The following is a 17,284-nucleotide window of genomic DNA, read 5'->3' as shown; positions in this document are numbered from 1 at the left end:
AGGAACTAATGAACACCTGGTGGAGCGAGGCAGGTGGATGGAAGGAACTAATGAACACCTGGTGGAGCGAGGCAGGTGGATGGAAGGAACTAATGAACACCTGGAGGAGCGAGGCAGGTGGATGGAAGGAACTATTGAACACCTGGAGGAGCGAGGCAGGTGGATGGAAGGAACTAATGAACACCTGGAGGAGCGAGGCAGGTGGATGGAAGGAACTAATGAACACCTGGAGGAGCGAGGCAGGTGGATGGAAGGAACTAATGAACACCTGGAGGAGCGAGGCAGGTGGATGGAAGGAACTATTGAACACCTGAAAGAGCGAGGCAGGTGGATGGAAGGAACTAATGAACACCTGGAGGAGCGAGGCAGGTGGATGGAAGGAACTAATGAACACCTGGAGGAGCGAGGCAGGTGGATGGAAGGAACTAATGAACACCTGGTGGAGCGAGGCAGGTGGATGGAAGGAACTATTGAACACCTGAAAGAGCGAGGCAGGTGGATGGAAGGAACTAATGAACACCTGGAGGAGCGAGGCAGGTGGATGGAAGGAACTAATGAACACCTGGAGGAGCGAGGCAGGTGGATGGAAGGAACTATTGAACACCTGAAAGAGCGAGGCAGGTGGATGGAAGGAACTAATGAACACCTGGAGGAGCGAGGCAGGTGGATGGAAGGAACTATTGAACACCTGAAAGAGCGAGGCAGGTGGATGGAAGGAACTAATGAACACCTGGAGGAGCGAGGCAGGTGGATGGAAGGAACTAATGAACACCTGGAGGAGCGAGGCAGGTGGATGGAAGGAACTAATGAACACCTGGAGGAGCGAGGCAGGTGGATGGAAGGAACTAATGAACACCTGGAGGAGCGAGGCAGGTGGATGGAAGGAACTAATAATCCAGTCATCAGTGCCAAGATCATGACTTAGACTTAAATAACATTTATTTTCATTTTGTAAACAGAATGTTTAGAAAACAACATTTTGTTTATTGCAGCTCTCAGAACATTTCAATTCCTTCAAGTTCAGCAGTGATCAAATGGAAACAGTGGGAGAAAAAACATGGAGCAAAAAAATGATCTAATATTTACATGGTGCAAATCTGCAGTGTTTTCATTTGGTTATTTTACCTGATTTATAGACTTCATTGACTTTCTAATGACTCTACAATGAGATGGAAATATTTATTAATTCTAAGTTAAATTAATCTACTAATGCTATGAAACAGTCAGTCTGTGTCAAAGCGATGAATTTATCCTTATTGTAAAAGTCTTAAGTCTCTGAAAATGAGAACATCCTGGTTGTTCGATGCTGCAGCGCAGATTGTTTACATCCTGACCATCTAACGAGGGAGTACCAATATGGCGGCCGGTGGCTTCACAGCACCATGTACTAATGAGCAGGTATCCAGTGAATGAATAGAGATGGAGGCAGAGGAGACGCCCCCACCTGCAGCAGCAGCTGCTGCTCACCTCCATCCTGGTTCTTGGCTTTGCGGTTGTTCCAGATCTTTGCAAAGATCTTCAGTTTGGGAATCCTCCTCCGGGTTCCTCCAGACTCCTCGCCTTCTTCTGCTGCACAAACATCAACAAAGCCCAGTTACCGTCTGAAGGCATCAGAGACCAGGCTTCTCCGTGCGGCGGGGTCCGCCCCCTGATACGGTGTCAATAAAACAGAAATAGATCAAATAGATGGAGGCCATGAGAAGTTCAGGATTCATTAGTTTAGAGTCATTTAGTGAAAATCCTGCAAAGTTAAAAAAAAGACCCTGTTCTTTAAATGATTCATTAGTGTTAAGCTTATAAACGACTTAATAAATAATGATGTCGGCATTCTGCAGATTTTGACGAAAAGAGGCCATTGGCTGGTTACTTAGTGGGCGTGGCTAATACTGCAGCTTCCTGTTCAACACTGGCGGCTGCTCTAAGACAGCCTGATGAATAAATGCTGATAAAAGGCTGCTAACCTGAAAAGGTATGAATGAGGAGGATCTACATTTAATTATCTATGAATAGGTGAGAGGAGGAGGATCTACATTTAACTATCTATGAATAGGTGAGAGGAGGAGGATCTAGATCTAATTATCTATGAATAGGTGAGAGGAGGAGGATCTAGATCTAATTATCTATGGAGGAGGATCTAGATCTCATTATCTATGGAGGAGGATCTACATCTAATTATCTATGAACACAGATGGCAAAAGTACTCACTTTCCGTACTTGAGTAAAAGTACAGATACTTGTGTTAAAAAATACTCTGGTAAAAGTGGAAGTACTGATTAAACTTCTTTACTCAAGTAAAAGTAACAAAGTACAGGCTTGTAAATTTACTTAAAGTATAAAAGTAAAAGTAGAAACCACTTTTTTCATGCCGTTGCCTACATTTTAAATGGATGTCTGCCAATAGGACTAGATCTCCGTTGTGTTCATTTTCAATCATCTCGTCGTCCATGCTACTATGCTAACGCCACCGCCACCAAGCTGCAATGATTTGCCGCCAATGAATACCGCCGAATCTGTCGATTCATCTTGTAGTGGTGCGTCAAATGCAACGTAGATTCCCATCCAATTAGATTGAATTTGGTATTGATGACGTGAAAAATAATAACGGTAACTCCATTGAAATGATTCAAAACTAAAGTAACGAGACAATTTTTTAAAATGTAAGGAGTAGAAAGTACAGATATTTGTGTAAAAATGTAAGGAGTAGAAGTAAAAAGTCGCCATAAAAATAAGTAGTAAAGTAAAGTAAAAATATCAGAAAAATCTACTTGAGTAGACTTCCCATCTCTGTCTATAAATAGGTGAGAGGAGGAGGATCTATATCTAATTTTCTATGGAGGATGTTATCTAGATCTAATTATCTATGGAGGAGGATCTAGATCTAATTATCTATTGAGGAGGATCTAGATCTTTAATCTATGGAGGAGGATCTAGATCTAATTATCTATGGAGGAGGATATAGATCTATTATCTATTGAGGAGGATTATCTATGGAGGAGGATCTAGATCTAATTATCTATGGAGGAGGATCTAGATCTGATCTATGGAGGAGGATCTAGATCTAATTATCTATGGAGGAGGATCTAGATCTAACTATCTATGGAGGAGGATCTAGATTTAATTATCTATGGAGGAGGATCTAGATCTAACTATCTATGGAGGAGGATCTATATCTAACTATCTATGGAGGAGGATCTATATCTAATTATCTATGAGGAGGTTATCTAGATCTAATTATCTATGGAGGAGGATCTATATCTAATTATCTATGGAGGATCTAGATCTATTATCTATGAGGAGGTTATCTAGATCTAATTATCTATGGAGGAGGATCTATATCTAACTCTCTATGGAGGAGGATCTAGATCTAACTATCTATGAGGAGGTTATCTAGATCTAATTATCTATGGAGGAGGATCTATATCTAATTATCTATGGAGGATCTAGATCTAACTATCTATGGAGGAGGATCTAGATCTAACTATCTATGGAGGAGGATCTATATCTAACTATCTATGGAGGAGGATCTATATCTAATTATCTATGAGGAGGTTATCTAGATCTAATTATCTATGGAGGAGGATCTATATCTAATTATCTATGGAGGATCTAGATCTATTATCTATGAGGAGGTTATCTAGATCTAATTATCTATGGAGGAGGATCTATATCTAACTCTCTATGGAGGAGGATCTAGATCTAACTATCTATGAGGAGGTTATCTAGATCTAATTATCTATGGAGGAGGATCTATATCTAACTCTCTATGGAGGAGGATCTAGATCTAACTATCTATGAGGAGGTTATCTAGATCTAATTATCTATGGAGGAGGATCTATATCTAATTATCTATGGAGGATCTAGATCTAACTATCTATGGAGGAGGATCTAGATCTAACTATCTATGGAGGAGGATCTAGATCTAACTATCTATGGAGGAGGATCTAGATCTATTATCTATGGAGGAGGATCTAGATCTATTATCTATGAGGAGGATCTAGATCTATTATCTATGAGGAGGATATCTACAGCGGCCATCATGAGGAACAGCAGAAATAATCTCACAGCTTCCATGATTTTCATCAAAGTAAATAAATAATCAAACTTTTATTCTTCATCTAAACAGATCAAAGCTGCTTCTGATCATCAAGTCTTCATGCAGACAATAAATGGAGGAAATCTAACTTTCTATTTTCTGCACTGATTCTCAACATTGAGGAGCCGGAAAGTAATTAATTAATCAATCAATTAATATGTGAAATATCAACATTATAAACAAATTCAAAGTTTAACCTGTTTAATGTTTAGAGCTTCTGAAATATTAACAATCATAAGAAAAAATAAAAGATAGCAGCTTCTAGAAATGTCCAGATTAGAATCCAGCCCCAAAGATGCTGCAGACAGAACCAATCTATGTAGGATGGATCATGTTCAGATCATCACTGAAATCATCACAATAAATCATTAAAGACGTTTTCAGGATCTGAATCTTTGATACGGTTTAGTCCGCCACTGACAGAACCTGAACCGGAACCGGAACCGGTTCTGGTTCTGATGATAAAGCGGCTTTGAAGAGGAAGAGGAGTTAGAACAGCCTGATCTATATCAGCATCAGCCTCCCGAACCGAAAACCCAGTAAAGTTGGACCGCAGCTCCGACCTACCTGCTTTCATGGCTCCGACCGGCTCAGTCTGCTGGGCGGCGGCGAGGGCGGGGTTAGAGGCGGCGGCGAGGGCGGGGTTAGAGGAGCAGAGGGGCTGCCATAAAAATAACTCCAATTGGGGGAAAAGTTTAAATGATTAAATGTGGTTTATTTCACATCAGATCTCTATGTTGCTCTACTACAGAAAGATGTCCAGACCGCCTCCATCTGATTGGACAGAAGCAGCTCAGGTGTCTCCAGCTGGGTTCTGGAAGCAGCCTGATCACAGCTCCTTTACAGCTGACCTTCAGCCTGATGCTCACAGGCTGTGATGCCACCACTACTGCCCTCTGGTGGCCAGCTAAGCTGTCTGCTGATCCAATCTCCTCCATAACATTCTGCTCTGCTTCCAAATCCTCTCTGGATCATGTCATGGTTTCCTGGACCCAGATGTTCCTGAATGAAGATCTTTCTGCTAATAATTAAAACACCATTGAAATGTGAGACTAGTTCTGACGACTCGGACCTCCTCCTGTATCTAGATAGACCAGCAGACAACGGTTCTTCACGCCTGGTTTGGGTCCATAAAGTGGAACCTCGGTTAACTTCTAGTTAGAGTGGCTCAGGTTATCCTGATCTATCTCTATAGTTATGCTGCTATAGGCTTAGACTGCTGGAGGACATAGGGACCCCTTTTTCATCATTCTGCTTCATTCTATCTCTATTCTCCCACTCTGCAGAATCTGTTAGTTCAATCTCTAACGTTCTGCTCTCACTGCTTTTTCTCATAGTAGCTTCATCTGGTCTGTTCCTGTTTGGCTGTGACTCCATCCTGGAGAGAAATATCAGCTGTGCTGCTGCCATCAACACCTTTGTTTCTAGATGTTGGAGCTTGGCCTGTTTTCCAGTGTAGTCCTGTTTCTCTGACTGTGACTAACTGGATGTGCTCTCTTCATCCTCTGACATGGGAGCTGGCTCGGAGCTCGTCTGCCTGGCTGTGTGTTTCCTGGACGGGGCCGCCTGTGGAGCTGGTTGACAGTTGCCTTTTGTATCTATGCTTCTTTTTGTATGTCTGCTTCTGTCTCCTTGAACCCCAGTGGGCCTCAGCAGATGGCCGCTCACACTGAGCCTGGTTCTGCTGGAGGTTTCTTCCTGTTCAAAGGGAGTTTTTCCTCTCCACTGTCGCTACAAGCATGCTTAGTGTGAGGGATTGCTGAAGAGTCAATGAGTCGATGCAATCAGCTGGTTTTCCTTAGATAGAAAACTTTGAATCAATCTGACTGGATGATCTGGTTGATCTGGATCTATAAAGTGACCTGAGATGACATGATGTGAATTGGAGCTATAGAAATATACTGAATAGAATTATCTCTAGAATAATTGATCGTTTTATTCTGAAACTACTAATATCCTTCCTTCGATTTCAGCATCAGGTTTAGTTAAAATTATGTTGAAAAACTGGAATCTAAAAACAGGTTATCAAAAATGATTTTATTTTGAAAAGTACCTGAATTATTTTGAAAGGGCAAACTAACCCCTTAGATTATATGACATCATCATCATCATCATCACATCATCATCATCATCATCATCATCACCATCATCATCATCACCAAAATCATCATCATCATCATCATCATCATCATCATCATCATCATCATCATCATCATCACATCATCATCATCATCATCACCATCATCATCATCACCAAAATCATCATCATCATCACCATCATCATCATCATCTTACTGTGGTTGCTCCTGGGAACAAATCTCCTCCACATGTTTGGTTCTGGTTCTGGTTCTGGTTCCGGTTCTGGTTCTGGTTCAGGGCTTCAGAAACCGAAGCAGATCTTCTCTGACTGAAGCACCAGGAGCTTCACTCAGCAGCAGAGAGCGACTGAATATCAGGTTACAGCAGCTGCTGCATTCAGGAACCTTTCACTTTCGTTTCAACTCCTCCACCCCCCCACCCCCCTCCCCAGACCTAGATCTATTCCTCCTAGAATAGATGTAGATCATAAAGAGCTGACTAAAACGAGGTATGAAGGAGGATCCACCTTCAGCAGCAGAACACAGAGATGATGACAGGAAATCAGGGAAACTGTTTCCTCTTCCTGTTTCTGTTGCCATAGTAACATCCTCCCAGAGCTATCCTGGTCAGCAGCAGATTTTCTGCAGCAAACTCAGCGTCTCCGCTCTCCTCACAGCTGATCACTCTATCCCTAACCCTAACCCTGACCCTGAACCTGACCCTATCCCTGACCCTGACCCTGACCCTATCCCTAACCCATCAGGTTTTATAATCAAACATTGCATCTTTGTTTGACGATTATCATAGAATGATCGGCTTTAATTCACAGAGAATTAAATATTTATAGAGAGAGGATTCTACAACTCAGTGACAGGAGAGGAGATTTTATTTTTATTTAGTTATATTTACATTACAGGAAGCACAACTGAAATGATTTCAGGTTACTCATATATATATAATTACTTTAGGATTAGGATTAGGATTACCTCAATAACAACCTGCTGAGCATTAACATTATCATCATAACTCGCTTAGTATTCACTGAGTAAAAGAGACTGAATCAACATGAGGAGGAACCCATGAGATGATGAACAGGTTCTATAAATTAGAATAAGGTTTTTATTCCTCATCTTCTGCCAGAAGATTCCACCTAAATAGAACAATTGATCTACTACCATTCAAGAAATAAAAACTTGAAATATTTTCACGCTAAGGACAAATATGGCACGCAGTTTTGATTTTTACTGTTTATGTATTCCTGAAAAACATTTTTTTTTGTCTTAATGACCATTAAAAAAAAAGACATTCTCCACCTCTAGAATAAACATTCTGGATGTCTAGAAATATATTTCAGATCTCCATATTCCTAATATTACTGGTCAGCAATTGTATTATTTTAACTATGAAAAAATGTTTTTCAGATTTCATTAATAGATTTTCAGTCCAGCTAATAAATGTCAGAACGGCAAATTAAAATGTGTAAATATTTCTGGATATATAAAAAATGTAATTCTTACTGGTATAAATTAGTTTTTTTACTTTCTAAAGTTCAGTTTCTGCTACAAAAATGTAATTTAGAAAATGAATTATTACAGTTCAGTCTAGGAGTGTGATTTTGATCAGGAAGAATCTTATTTTGGTGATCTACAAACGGAACAACAGAGAGGAGAGTGCTTTGAATAAATGTAAAAACGGCTTGCCATAAAGGCATTAACTGGAGCAACAATCTTCTCCTCCATCTTCCTCTCCTTTGCAGCTGTTTCTCTGTCTTTTAATCACATTCTTCATTTTTTATTTATTTTTATTTTTTCATATCTGTATTAAAATCTCTAGTTCCAGTGGGATGAAATGGGCACTTCCTGTTGCCTGTTGTCATGGTGACAGGTGGTATCGGCGCTCCACTGATAAAGCTTTTCAAACACGTGTTCAACTCTGAGTGGATCTAGTTAGACTTGATTAAAATGATTGAAGCTGAAAAGTCAGTTTCTGACTTCAGGATAGATGAAAATCTGCTAAAGCGTTATAAAGACCACATTAGACGCCCATCAGAATGCTTTTACTCTCTGAAGGAAAACGGGACCAACTGTCAGCAGGGCAACGACTTCTTCTACGCGTTAGATTTGAAGATGTGGGTCGATTTGGGCTTCATCATCATCCAAACAACAAACAGACACTCCCTCAGCGCTTCATGCAAATCCTGCTCAGAGACAAACCAGGTAGGCATGCAAAACACACACAGTCTGACACACACAGTCTGACACACACAGTGACAGCGGAGCTGGATCAGAGAGCAGCAGCCGTCGGTCTGAAGGACTCTGAAGACTCAGACTCGTCTCCAGGTTTGGATCCCAGACTAGAAGGTAGGTCCTCTGGTCACTCTCTGTTTGCTTCACCTTCACACATCCCAAAGTTAGCAGCTTTGGTCTTTGTTCTTTGACGGGACTCATGTTAGTGCAGAAACACCAGTCTGAGATGATGTCAGTGTGGTTGCTATGGTGACAGCCCAGCTGCCCGGGCTCTTATGGAAAAAGGAGCGAATTACAGGCGTTAAATAATCCAGGAGTTTCCACAGGTTTAACTTACCGTCTGAATCTGGTGGAACTGCTACTTTCATCCTCCTGCATCCATCCAGCGCCCCCTGCTGGAGGAAACATGTCTGCCACCTGTGGTCTGGGCTCTGCTCCAGGAAAATATTCAAATTCTTAATCTGCCGCAGCTCCTATTCACCGTGGGAAGAAGCAAATGTTTCAGGTCTGAAGCCTCTGCAGACCGGAAGCACTGAAAGAACCATCAGTCCTCCAGATGCTGCCAGATGTGGCCAGATGCTGCCAGATGCTGCCAGATGTGGCCAGATGCTGCCAGATGTGGCCAGATGTGGCCAGATGCTGCCAGATGCTGCCAGAAGCTGCCAGAAGCTGCCAGAAGCTGCCAGATGCTGCCAGATGCTGCCAGATGCCTCTAAATGTCTTCAGATGTCTTCAGACTTTGGGAGGAAGGGAGCAAAGACTGAGCCGGTACGACTGGGGGGGCTGAGGTGGAGGCAGTGGTTTCATGGGGTGGATAGTAAACTGGACTGGTCAACACACACCAACCACCTGGACAGGAAGACACAGAGCAGATGGACGTCCTGAGGAGACTGAGGTCCTTCAACATCTGCAGATGTTCTAGCAGTCTGTGGTTTCCAGTGTCCTCTCCTACGCCGTGGTGCTGGGGGAGCAGCACCTCCATGAAGGACACCTCCAGACTGGACCAACTGGGGAGGCCAGCCAGCTCTGTGATTGGCTGGAAGCTGGACCCTGTGGGGACAGTGGTAGAGACAAAGACGCTGCTGGACATTATGGACAATGCCAGCCACCCTGTCTTCTCCACTCAGAGGAGCCTGATCAGCGGGAGATTGCTGCTCCCCAAATGCAGGAGCAACAGACTGTTGAACTCCTTTCCTCCTCAGGCCATCAAGCTGTGCAACTCCACAGGGGGGGGGGGGGGGGGGGGTGATAGGTAGTGGGACGAGGGTCGGCACTTTAATGGCGTCTTGCTTTAACTCTTTGTTCTCTATATAAGCTACTGAAACCAGAATCTCCATGAAGGACTAATCCAAAGAGATTAATAAAGCTGAGCTTAATTCCAAGTCTAAGATGTTTTCAAAGGAGCCTAAACTCTAAATGAATCCAGACCTACCATCAAACAGCACTGGACCCCACAGAGTATGACGGGATTTCACCGCCCCCTGGAGGCCATGAGCGTTTGCCTGTTTGGCCTGAAGAATCTTCTTCTCATGGCGACTCTGGAGAAGCTGCACTGCTCAGGTGTGGAGATCAGGTTCTGGCCATTGATTTCAACCACACTAAGCATGCAGCTAGAGACTGGTAGTAGGAGGGTCCAACAATGGCCTATCCAAAGTCCTAAATCCAACCGGGGATTTGTTGCAAGAGCTAAAAACTGATGTTTAGAGATGTTGTCCATCCAACCTGAGCTGCAGCTGAAAGCCTGCTAATGCATTGGAGTCAATGAGTCGATGCAACCAGCTGGTTTTCCTTAGATAGAAGATCTGGTGAACTGGAAAGTGACCTGAGATGACATGATGTGAATTGGAGCTATAGAAATAGACTGAATAGAATTGAATGAATACTTATGCTGCTCTTTGTGTCCATCTGTCCCTGTAGGACATCCAGGGTCTCTAGGCAACCATCAGCTTTCTCTCATCACCCTGTTCTCTGCTTCCTAAACTCTGATTGGCTGGAATGACCAACAGGGTAATGAACTCTTGTGACCCCACAGTGGGCGGAGCTCCTGAGGTGGAGGCAGCATCTTTACAGGTGAGGCCTGATGACGGTTGCTAAGATTTAGACTTAGACAACTTTTATTGCCGTTTTGTAGACAGAGTGTATACAAAATGAAATTTATTTTAGTGCAGCTTTCAGAACGTTTCCATCCATAAAGTTCAGCAGTGATCAGATGTAAACAAAGTGGGAGAAAAAACATGGAGGATAAAACGCTTTGATCTGGATGTTCAGAGCTTTAAACCTTGAACCTGGGGACGCAGTCGTACGTCATCAGGGTGAACAGCAGGGGAGGAGACGGCGTCCTCAGTGGAGCGGTTCCATTGGTAGGCGAGCTGGAACGGGTCGAATGTTGGGGGGAGACTGGAGACGATGTTCTGTAACCAGCCTTTAGAAGCACTTCATCATGATGGGAGTACCACAGGGATCAGTGCTAGGACCAATTCTCTTTACTTTATACATGCTCCCAATCGGTAGAGTTATTAGGCAGCATGGGATTAATTTCCACTGTTATGCTGATGATACCCAGCTATATCTGTCTATAATCCAGATGAAGCTAACCCATTACATAGATTACAGGCATGTTTGAAGACATAAAAACCTGGATGACTCTTAACTTTCTGCTTCTGAATGCAGACAAAACAGAAGTTATAGTCTTTGGACCAGAGTCTCTGAAAAAGAAACTGATTAGTCAGTCACTTCATTTGGATGGGATTAAACTGATTTCAGATAATAAAGTAAAAAATCTTGGTGTTATTTTTGATCAGGACCTGTCATTTAAATCCCAGATCAAAGAGGTTTCTAGAATTTCCTTCTTTCATCTGAGGAATATTGCAAAAATTAGAAATCTCCTGTCCAGGGGTGATGCTGAGAAACTAGTCCATGCATTTGTTACTTCAAGGCTGGACTATTGTAATTCTTTACTATCAGGAAGTCCACAAACTGTAGTTAAAAGCCTTCAGCTGATCCAAAATGCTGCAGCCAGAGTTCTGATGAAAATGAAAAAGAGAGATCGTATCTCTCCTATCCTGGCTTCTCTTCATTGGCTTCCTGTTAAATCCAGAATAGAATTTAAAATCCTCCTTCTCACATATAAAGCCTTAAATGGCCAAGCTCCATCTGATATCAGAGATCTGATTGTTCCTGATGTTCCTAACAGAGCACTTCGCTCTCAATCTGCAGGTTTACTAGTGGTTCCTAGAATTTCTAAAAGTAGAATGGGAGGCAGATCTTTTAGTTCTCAGGCTCCTCTCCTGTGGAACCAACTACCAGTTTTAGTCCGTGAGGCAGACACCCTGTCTACTTTTAAGGCTAGGCTTAAAACTTTCCTTTTTGATAAAGCTTCTAGTTAGAGTGGCTCAGGTTATCCTGATCTATCTCTATAGTTATGCTGCTATAGGCTTAGACTGCTGGAGGACATAGGGACCCCTTTTTCCTCATTCTGCTTCATTCTATGTCTATTCTCCCACTCTGCAGAATCTGTTAGTTCAATCTGTGATTTTAAATAAGGATGCAGATAAACAATAAAACAAAAGAACAATCATAGTGACATCATGTTCTTTCTATAAATAAAGGAGTTTATTAGTTTATAATTAATTCATTTGACAGATTCTAGGATTAATTTTTTTTGGATGAACTTTTTAGAAATCTTCCCAAAGATCTGAGGGACCGTTTGATCTAAAAAGGGGCGTTTCCTCTGGAAGAAGGTGAACTCCTCCTCCACCCAACAGGTGAGACCCTCAGGAGCTGCGTCCTGATTGGCCCTCTCCTGGTTCTGCTCTCCAGGTGTTTCCAGAATCAAAGGACCGTGCTCCAAAACTCTCCAGGCGGCTCCCTTCCATCGTGGTGGAGCCGACAGACTCAGGTGATGTGGAGAGCGGGGAGCTCCGCTGGCCCCCGGATGATGATCGCGGTGACGTCACACAGCGCCATCAGCAGCGGGCAGGTGAGGTCATCGCCCTCCACCACCGCATTCTGCATGTTTGACCTCAGCGGAACCAGCAGCTGTTTTCTTTCCAGGCCGACCTATGGAGGGGGAGGAGCCTCAGGAGCAGGTGATGGGCGGGGTCTAACATGAAGAGGCGGAGCCTGACCGGAGATCAGCGCTGAGCTCTGATTGAGCCTCACAGCAACAACCACGGACTCAACCTTCACGCATTTTTTCATTCTTTTATGGATTTTCTGGAGAACTTAATCTGATCGTTAAAATCCTCGATTAAAGATCAGATCAGACAGAAGCTGCTGCTCCTTCTGTCCTCCTGGTTTAAACGGATTATTTTATTTTTATGAGCTCCTTCCTGAATGTCTGTTCATTCTTCATCTTGGTACCAGAACTCCCAGCCATGCCTTGGTTCCTTTCACAGCTCCTCTGGATTATTAATCTCCACATGCCTTCATTAAGTCAATAATCCTCTGGATTATTAATCTCCACATGCCTTCATTAAGTCAATAATCCTCTGGATTATTAATCTCCACATGCCTTCATTAAATCAATAATCCTCTGGATTATTAATCTCCACATGCCTTCATTAAGTCAATAATCCTCTGGATTATTAATCTCCACATGCCTTCATTAAGTCAATAATCCTCTGGATTATTAATCTCCACATGCCTTCATTAAGTCAATAATCCTCTGGATTATTAATCTCCACATGCCTTCATTAAGTCAATAATCCTCTGGATTAATAATCTCCACATGCCTTCGTTAAATCAATAATCCTCTGGATTATTAATTCAATTCAATTCAATTTCAATTCAGTTTATTTCTATAGCGCCAAATTCACAACACATGTCATCTCAAGGCACTTTACAGTTCAACCAGATCATACAGTCAAATTGATACAAAGTTTTCTATCTAAGGAAAACCAGTTGATTGCATTGACTCATTGACTCAAATACAATCCCCCACACTAAGCATGCTTGTAGCGACAGTGGAGAGGAAAAACTCCCTTTTAACAGGAAGAAACCTCCAGCAGAACCAGGCTCAGTGTGAGCGGCCATCTGCCGAGGCCGACTGGGGTTCAAGGAGACAGAAGCAGAGATACAAAAAGCAGCTGTAAAAGGCGGCCCCGTCCAGGAAACACACAGCCAGGCAGACGAGCTCCAAGGCAGCTCCCATGCCAGAGGATGAAGAGAGCACATCCACTCAGTCACGGTCAGAGAAACAGGACCACACTGGAAAACAGGCCGATCTCCAACATCTATTAACAAGGGTGTTGATAGAAGCAGCACAGCTGATGTTTTTTTCCAGGATGACGTCACAGCCAAACAGGAACAGACGAGGCAAAGCTACTCTGAGGAAAAGCAGAGAGAGCAGAAGGTTAGAGATTGAACTAACAGATTCTGCAGAATAGGAGAACAGAGAGAGAATGAAGCAGAATGATGAAATGGGGGTCCCTATGTCCTCCAGCAGTCTAAGCCTATAGCAGCAGAACTATAGAGATAGATCAGGATAACCTGAGCCACCCTAACTATAAGCTTTATCAAAAATGAAAGTTTTAAGCCTAGCCTTAAAAGTAGACAGGGTGTCTGCCTCATGGACTAAAACTGGTAGTTGGTTCCACAGGAGAGGAGCCTGAGAACTAAAAGATCTGCCTCCCATTCTACTTTTAGAAATTCTAGGAACCACTAGTAAACCTGCAGATTGAGAGCGAAGTGCTCTGTTAGGAACATAAGGAACAATCAGATCTCTGATATCAGATGGAGCTTGGCCATTTAAGGCTTTATATGTGAGGAGGAGGATTTTAAATTCTATTCTGGATTTAACAGGAAGCCAATGAAGAGAAGCCAGGATAGGAGAGATATGATCTCTCTTTTTAATTTTCATTAGAACTCTGGCTGCAGCATTTTGGATCAGCTGAAGGCTTTTAACTACAGTTTGTGGACTTCCTGATAGTAAAGAATTACAATAGTCCAGCCTTGAAGTAACAAATGCATGGACTAGTTTCTCAGCATCACCCCTGGACAGGATATTTCTAATTTTTGCAATGTTCCTCAGATGAAAGAAGGAAATTCTAGAAGTCAATAATCCTCTGGATTAATAATCTCCACATGCCTTCATTAAGTCAATAATCCCCTGGATTATTAATCTCCACATGCCTTCATTAAGTCGATAACCCTCTGGATTATTAATCTGCACATGCCTTCATTAAATCGATAACCCTCTGGATTATTAATCTGCACACGCCTTCATTAAGTCAATAATCCTCTGGATTATTAATCTCCACATGCCTTCATTAAGTCAATAATCCTCTGGATTATTAATCTCCACATGCCTTCATTAAGTCAATAATCCCCTGGATTATTAATCTCCACATGCCTTCATTAAGTCGATAACCCTCTGGATTATTAATCTGCACATGCCTTCATTAAGTCGATAACCCTCTGGATTATTAATCTGCACACGCCTTCATTAAGTCGATAACCCTCTGGATTATTAATCTGCACACGCCTTCATTAAGTCAATAATCCTCTGGATTATTAATCTCCACATGCCTTCATTAAGTCAATAATCCTCTGGATTATTAATCTCCACATGCCTTCATTAAGTCAATAATCCTCTGGATTATTAATCTCCACATGCCTTCATTAAATCAATAATCCTCTGGATTATTAATCTCCACATGCCTTCATTAAGTCAATAATCCTCTGGATTATTAATCTCCACATGCCTTCATTAAGTCGATAACCCTCTGGATTATTAATCTGCACATGCCTTCATTAAGTCGATAACCCTCTGGATTATTAATCTGCACATGCCTTCATTAAGTCAATAATCCTCTGGATTATTAATCTCCACATGCCTTAATTAAGTCGATAACCCTCTGGATTATTAATCTGCACATGCCTTCATTAAGTCAATAATCCTCTGGATTATTAATCTGCACATGCCTTCATTAAGTCAATAATCCTCTGGATTATTAATCTCCACATGCCTTCATTAAGTCAATAATCCTCTGGATTATTAATCTCCACATGCCTTAATTAAGTCAATAATCCTCTGGATTATTAATCTCCACATGCCTTCATTAAGTCAATAATCCTCTGGATTAATAATCTCCACATGCTTTCATTAAGTCAATAATCCTCTGGATTATTAATCTCCACATGCCTTCATTAAGTCAATAATCCTCTGGATTATTAATCTCCACATGCCTTCATTAAGTCAATAATCCTCTGGATTATTAATCTCCACATGCCTTCATTAAGTCAATAATCCTCTGGATTATTAATCTCCACATGCCTTCATTAAATCAATAATCCTCTGGATTATTAATCTCCACATGCCTTCATTAAACCAATAATCCTCTGGATTAATAATCTCCACATGCCTTCATTAAATCAATAATCCTCTGGATTAATAATCTCCACATGCCTTCATTAAGTCAATAATCCTCTGGATTAATAATCTCCACATGCTTTCATTAAATCAATAATCCTCTGGATTATTAATCTCCACATGCCTTCATTAAGTCAATAATCCTCTGGATTATTAATCTCCACATGCCTTCATTAAGTCAATAATCCTCTGGATTATTAATCTCCACATGCCTTCATTAAGTCAATAATCCTCTGGATTAATAATCTCCACATGCCTTCATTAAGTCGATAATCCCTGGATTATTATTTTGTCTCCTGTCCACAACAGGTGGCATCCAGGTCCAGACCGGTTTGTTTCTGTGGGATTTGGTTCTATTGATCTTTTTATAAAGTCTTCCTGCACATGTGGAACATCTGGAACACAAACCCTCTAATCTGGTGTTTAAAACTAAACTAAATCACTGTGTTTTAAATGGTTCCTGACCAGTGTTCCCAGTACCACAGAACCATCTCTTTCTTCTTGAGCTTAAAAAAACCATCGTGCTTCAGCAACAGTTCATGAAGTCGGTTTATTGAAATAACAGAACGAAGCAGAAAAGATGAGAAACAAACGAGAGCTTTGATCTGTGACAAATATAAAAGAAGAACCAGATGTTGGTCTGCAGCACCACGGAAATAAAAACAGCACATGTTTGGTTTTTCATTGCCTATTGAGCTGGTTTGCTGAGGACCAATCAGGAGTAGCAGCAGCTGTTACATCATCGCAGCAGTGGCCAGTCAGGGTTGTGCTGTGAGGCGGTGATGAAACAGAACAATCAACGTGAAAAAGTGCACATTTGGTGATCTAACATCGACAGCCCGCCTCACGCTACAGGAAACTTCAAAATAAAGGTCTGCCATGACCCACCCCCCCTTCCTAACACTGACCGTCAGCAGGTCAGGAAAACTATGGAAGCCCAGATGTGTCACTCCAGAGAAAAGCAAAAGTCACATGTTGATGATAATTATGAAGTCAGTAAAATGACTGAAAGCTTGAATTATGAGAATAAAGTGATGATTTGGATCTGAACAGATTTTTAAAGTCATAAAGTAAAGTTTTGGTTTATAACTGCATCTGATAATGACCTTAAATAGACTCTAAAAGTCAGAATGATGTGTTTATGTTTAGCCAGTTTTCTATGCGTTTCCATGGGAACGCTGCTGAAGACGTGGAGCCAATCAGAAGCTGAAGGAGGTTCTTCCTGCTCAGGTTCAGTCGCTGCCGATAGAAACGCCTCATTTGGCTCTGAAGAAAACGTCTATGAGGAAAGCAAGGAGTGATGACATCAGCGCCCTGGAGGTCCTCAGACCTCCTGCTCCCCGCTGAGAGGAGGTGGACCTCCCCGCTGAGAGGAGGTGGACCTCCCCGCTGAGAGGAGGTGGACCTCCCCGCTGAGAGGAGGTGGACCTCCCCGCTGAGAGGAGGTGGACCTCAGACCTCCTGGAAGGTGTTTCTGTGACCATGATGGTCAGA

The 17,284-nt window shown here is 42.2% G+C and overlaps 2 protein-coding genes and 1 long non-coding RNA gene across 5 annotated transcripts in view; 1 reads left to right on the top strand and 2 right to left on the bottom strand.

Moving 5' to 3' along the window:
* The window catches only part of tnfaip2a (tumor necrosis factor, alpha-induced protein 2a), a 35,425-nt gene extending 28,729 nt beyond the window's left edge, over positions 1 to 6,696 (bottom strand). The window contains exons 1-2 of one of the 3 annotated variants that reach the window (XM_038274642.1): positions 6,389 to 6,696; positions 1,468 to 1,569 (exon numbers count right to left, since the gene is read on the bottom strand). In XM_038274642.1, the coding sequence (XP_038130570.1) occupies positions 1,468 to 1,569; positions 6,389 to 6,422 (136 nt within the window). In that variant the 5' untranslated portion in view covers positions 6,423 to 6,696. Of the gene's footprint in view, positions 1 to 1,467; positions 1,570 to 4,660; positions 4,970 to 6,388 lie in introns of those variants that run through there. The other 2 variants (XM_038274629.1, XM_038274636.1) reach the window with 2 other exon arrangements.
* A 1,709-nt stretch (positions 6,697 to 8,405) lies between these two features.
* si:dkeyp-72h1.1 (uncharacterized protein LOC799956 homolog) lies at positions 8,406 to 12,911 on the top strand. The gene is made up of 4 exons (XM_038274612.1): positions 8,406 to 8,532; positions 10,336 to 10,488; positions 12,238 to 12,397; positions 12,472 to 12,911. Exons 2-4 carry the CDS (start codon positions 10,414 to 10,416, stop codon positions 12,522 to 12,524), a joined length of 288 nt encoding a protein of 95 aa, XP_038130540.1. The 5' UTR covers positions 8,406 to 8,532; positions 10,336 to 10,413; the 3' UTR covers positions 12,525 to 12,911.
* Positions 12,912 to 16,321: 3,410 nt separating this feature from the next.
* The window catches only part of LOC119776300, a 1,091-nt gene continuing 128 nt past the window's right edge, over positions 16,322 to 17,284 (bottom strand). Inside the window, exons 1-2 of the long non-coding RNA XR_005279770.1 lie at positions 17,173 to 17,284; positions 16,322 to 17,126 (exon numbers count right to left, since the gene is read on the bottom strand). The exon at positions 17,173 to 17,284 is cut by the window's right edge and continues 128 nt beyond it. This is a non-coding gene — a long non-coding RNA (uncharacterized LOC119776300). The remainder of the gene's footprint in view (positions 17,127 to 17,172) is intronic.

This window comes from Cyprinodon tularosa, unplaced genomic scaffold, assembly GCF_016077235.1.
Source record: "Cyprinodon tularosa strain WSP-4 unplaced genomic scaffold, ASM1607723v1 ctg1204, whole genome shotgun sequence".
In the NCBI taxonomy this organism is placed as follows: domain Eukaryota; kingdom Metazoa; phylum Chordata; class Actinopteri; order Cyprinodontiformes; family Cyprinodontidae; genus Cyprinodon; species Cyprinodon tularosa.
The sequence above is the reverse complement of the archived record's forward strand: the minus strand, read 5'-3'. Positions and strand labels throughout refer to the sequence as shown.

Coding starts and splice junctions, on each gene's coding strand:
- si:dkeyp-72h1.1 (XM_038274612.1), top strand. CDS start 10,414: ATGACCAACAGGGTAATGAACTCTTGTGACCCCACAGTGGGCGGAGCT. Junction 10,489..12,237: donor TGGAGGCAGCATCTTTACAG/GTGAGGCCTGAT, acceptor TCTGCTCTCCAG/GTGTTTCCAGAATCAAAGGA. Junction 12,398..12,471: donor GCGCCATCAGCAGCGGGCAG/GTGAGGTCATCG, acceptor TTTTCTTTCCAG/GCCGACCTATGGAGGGGGAG.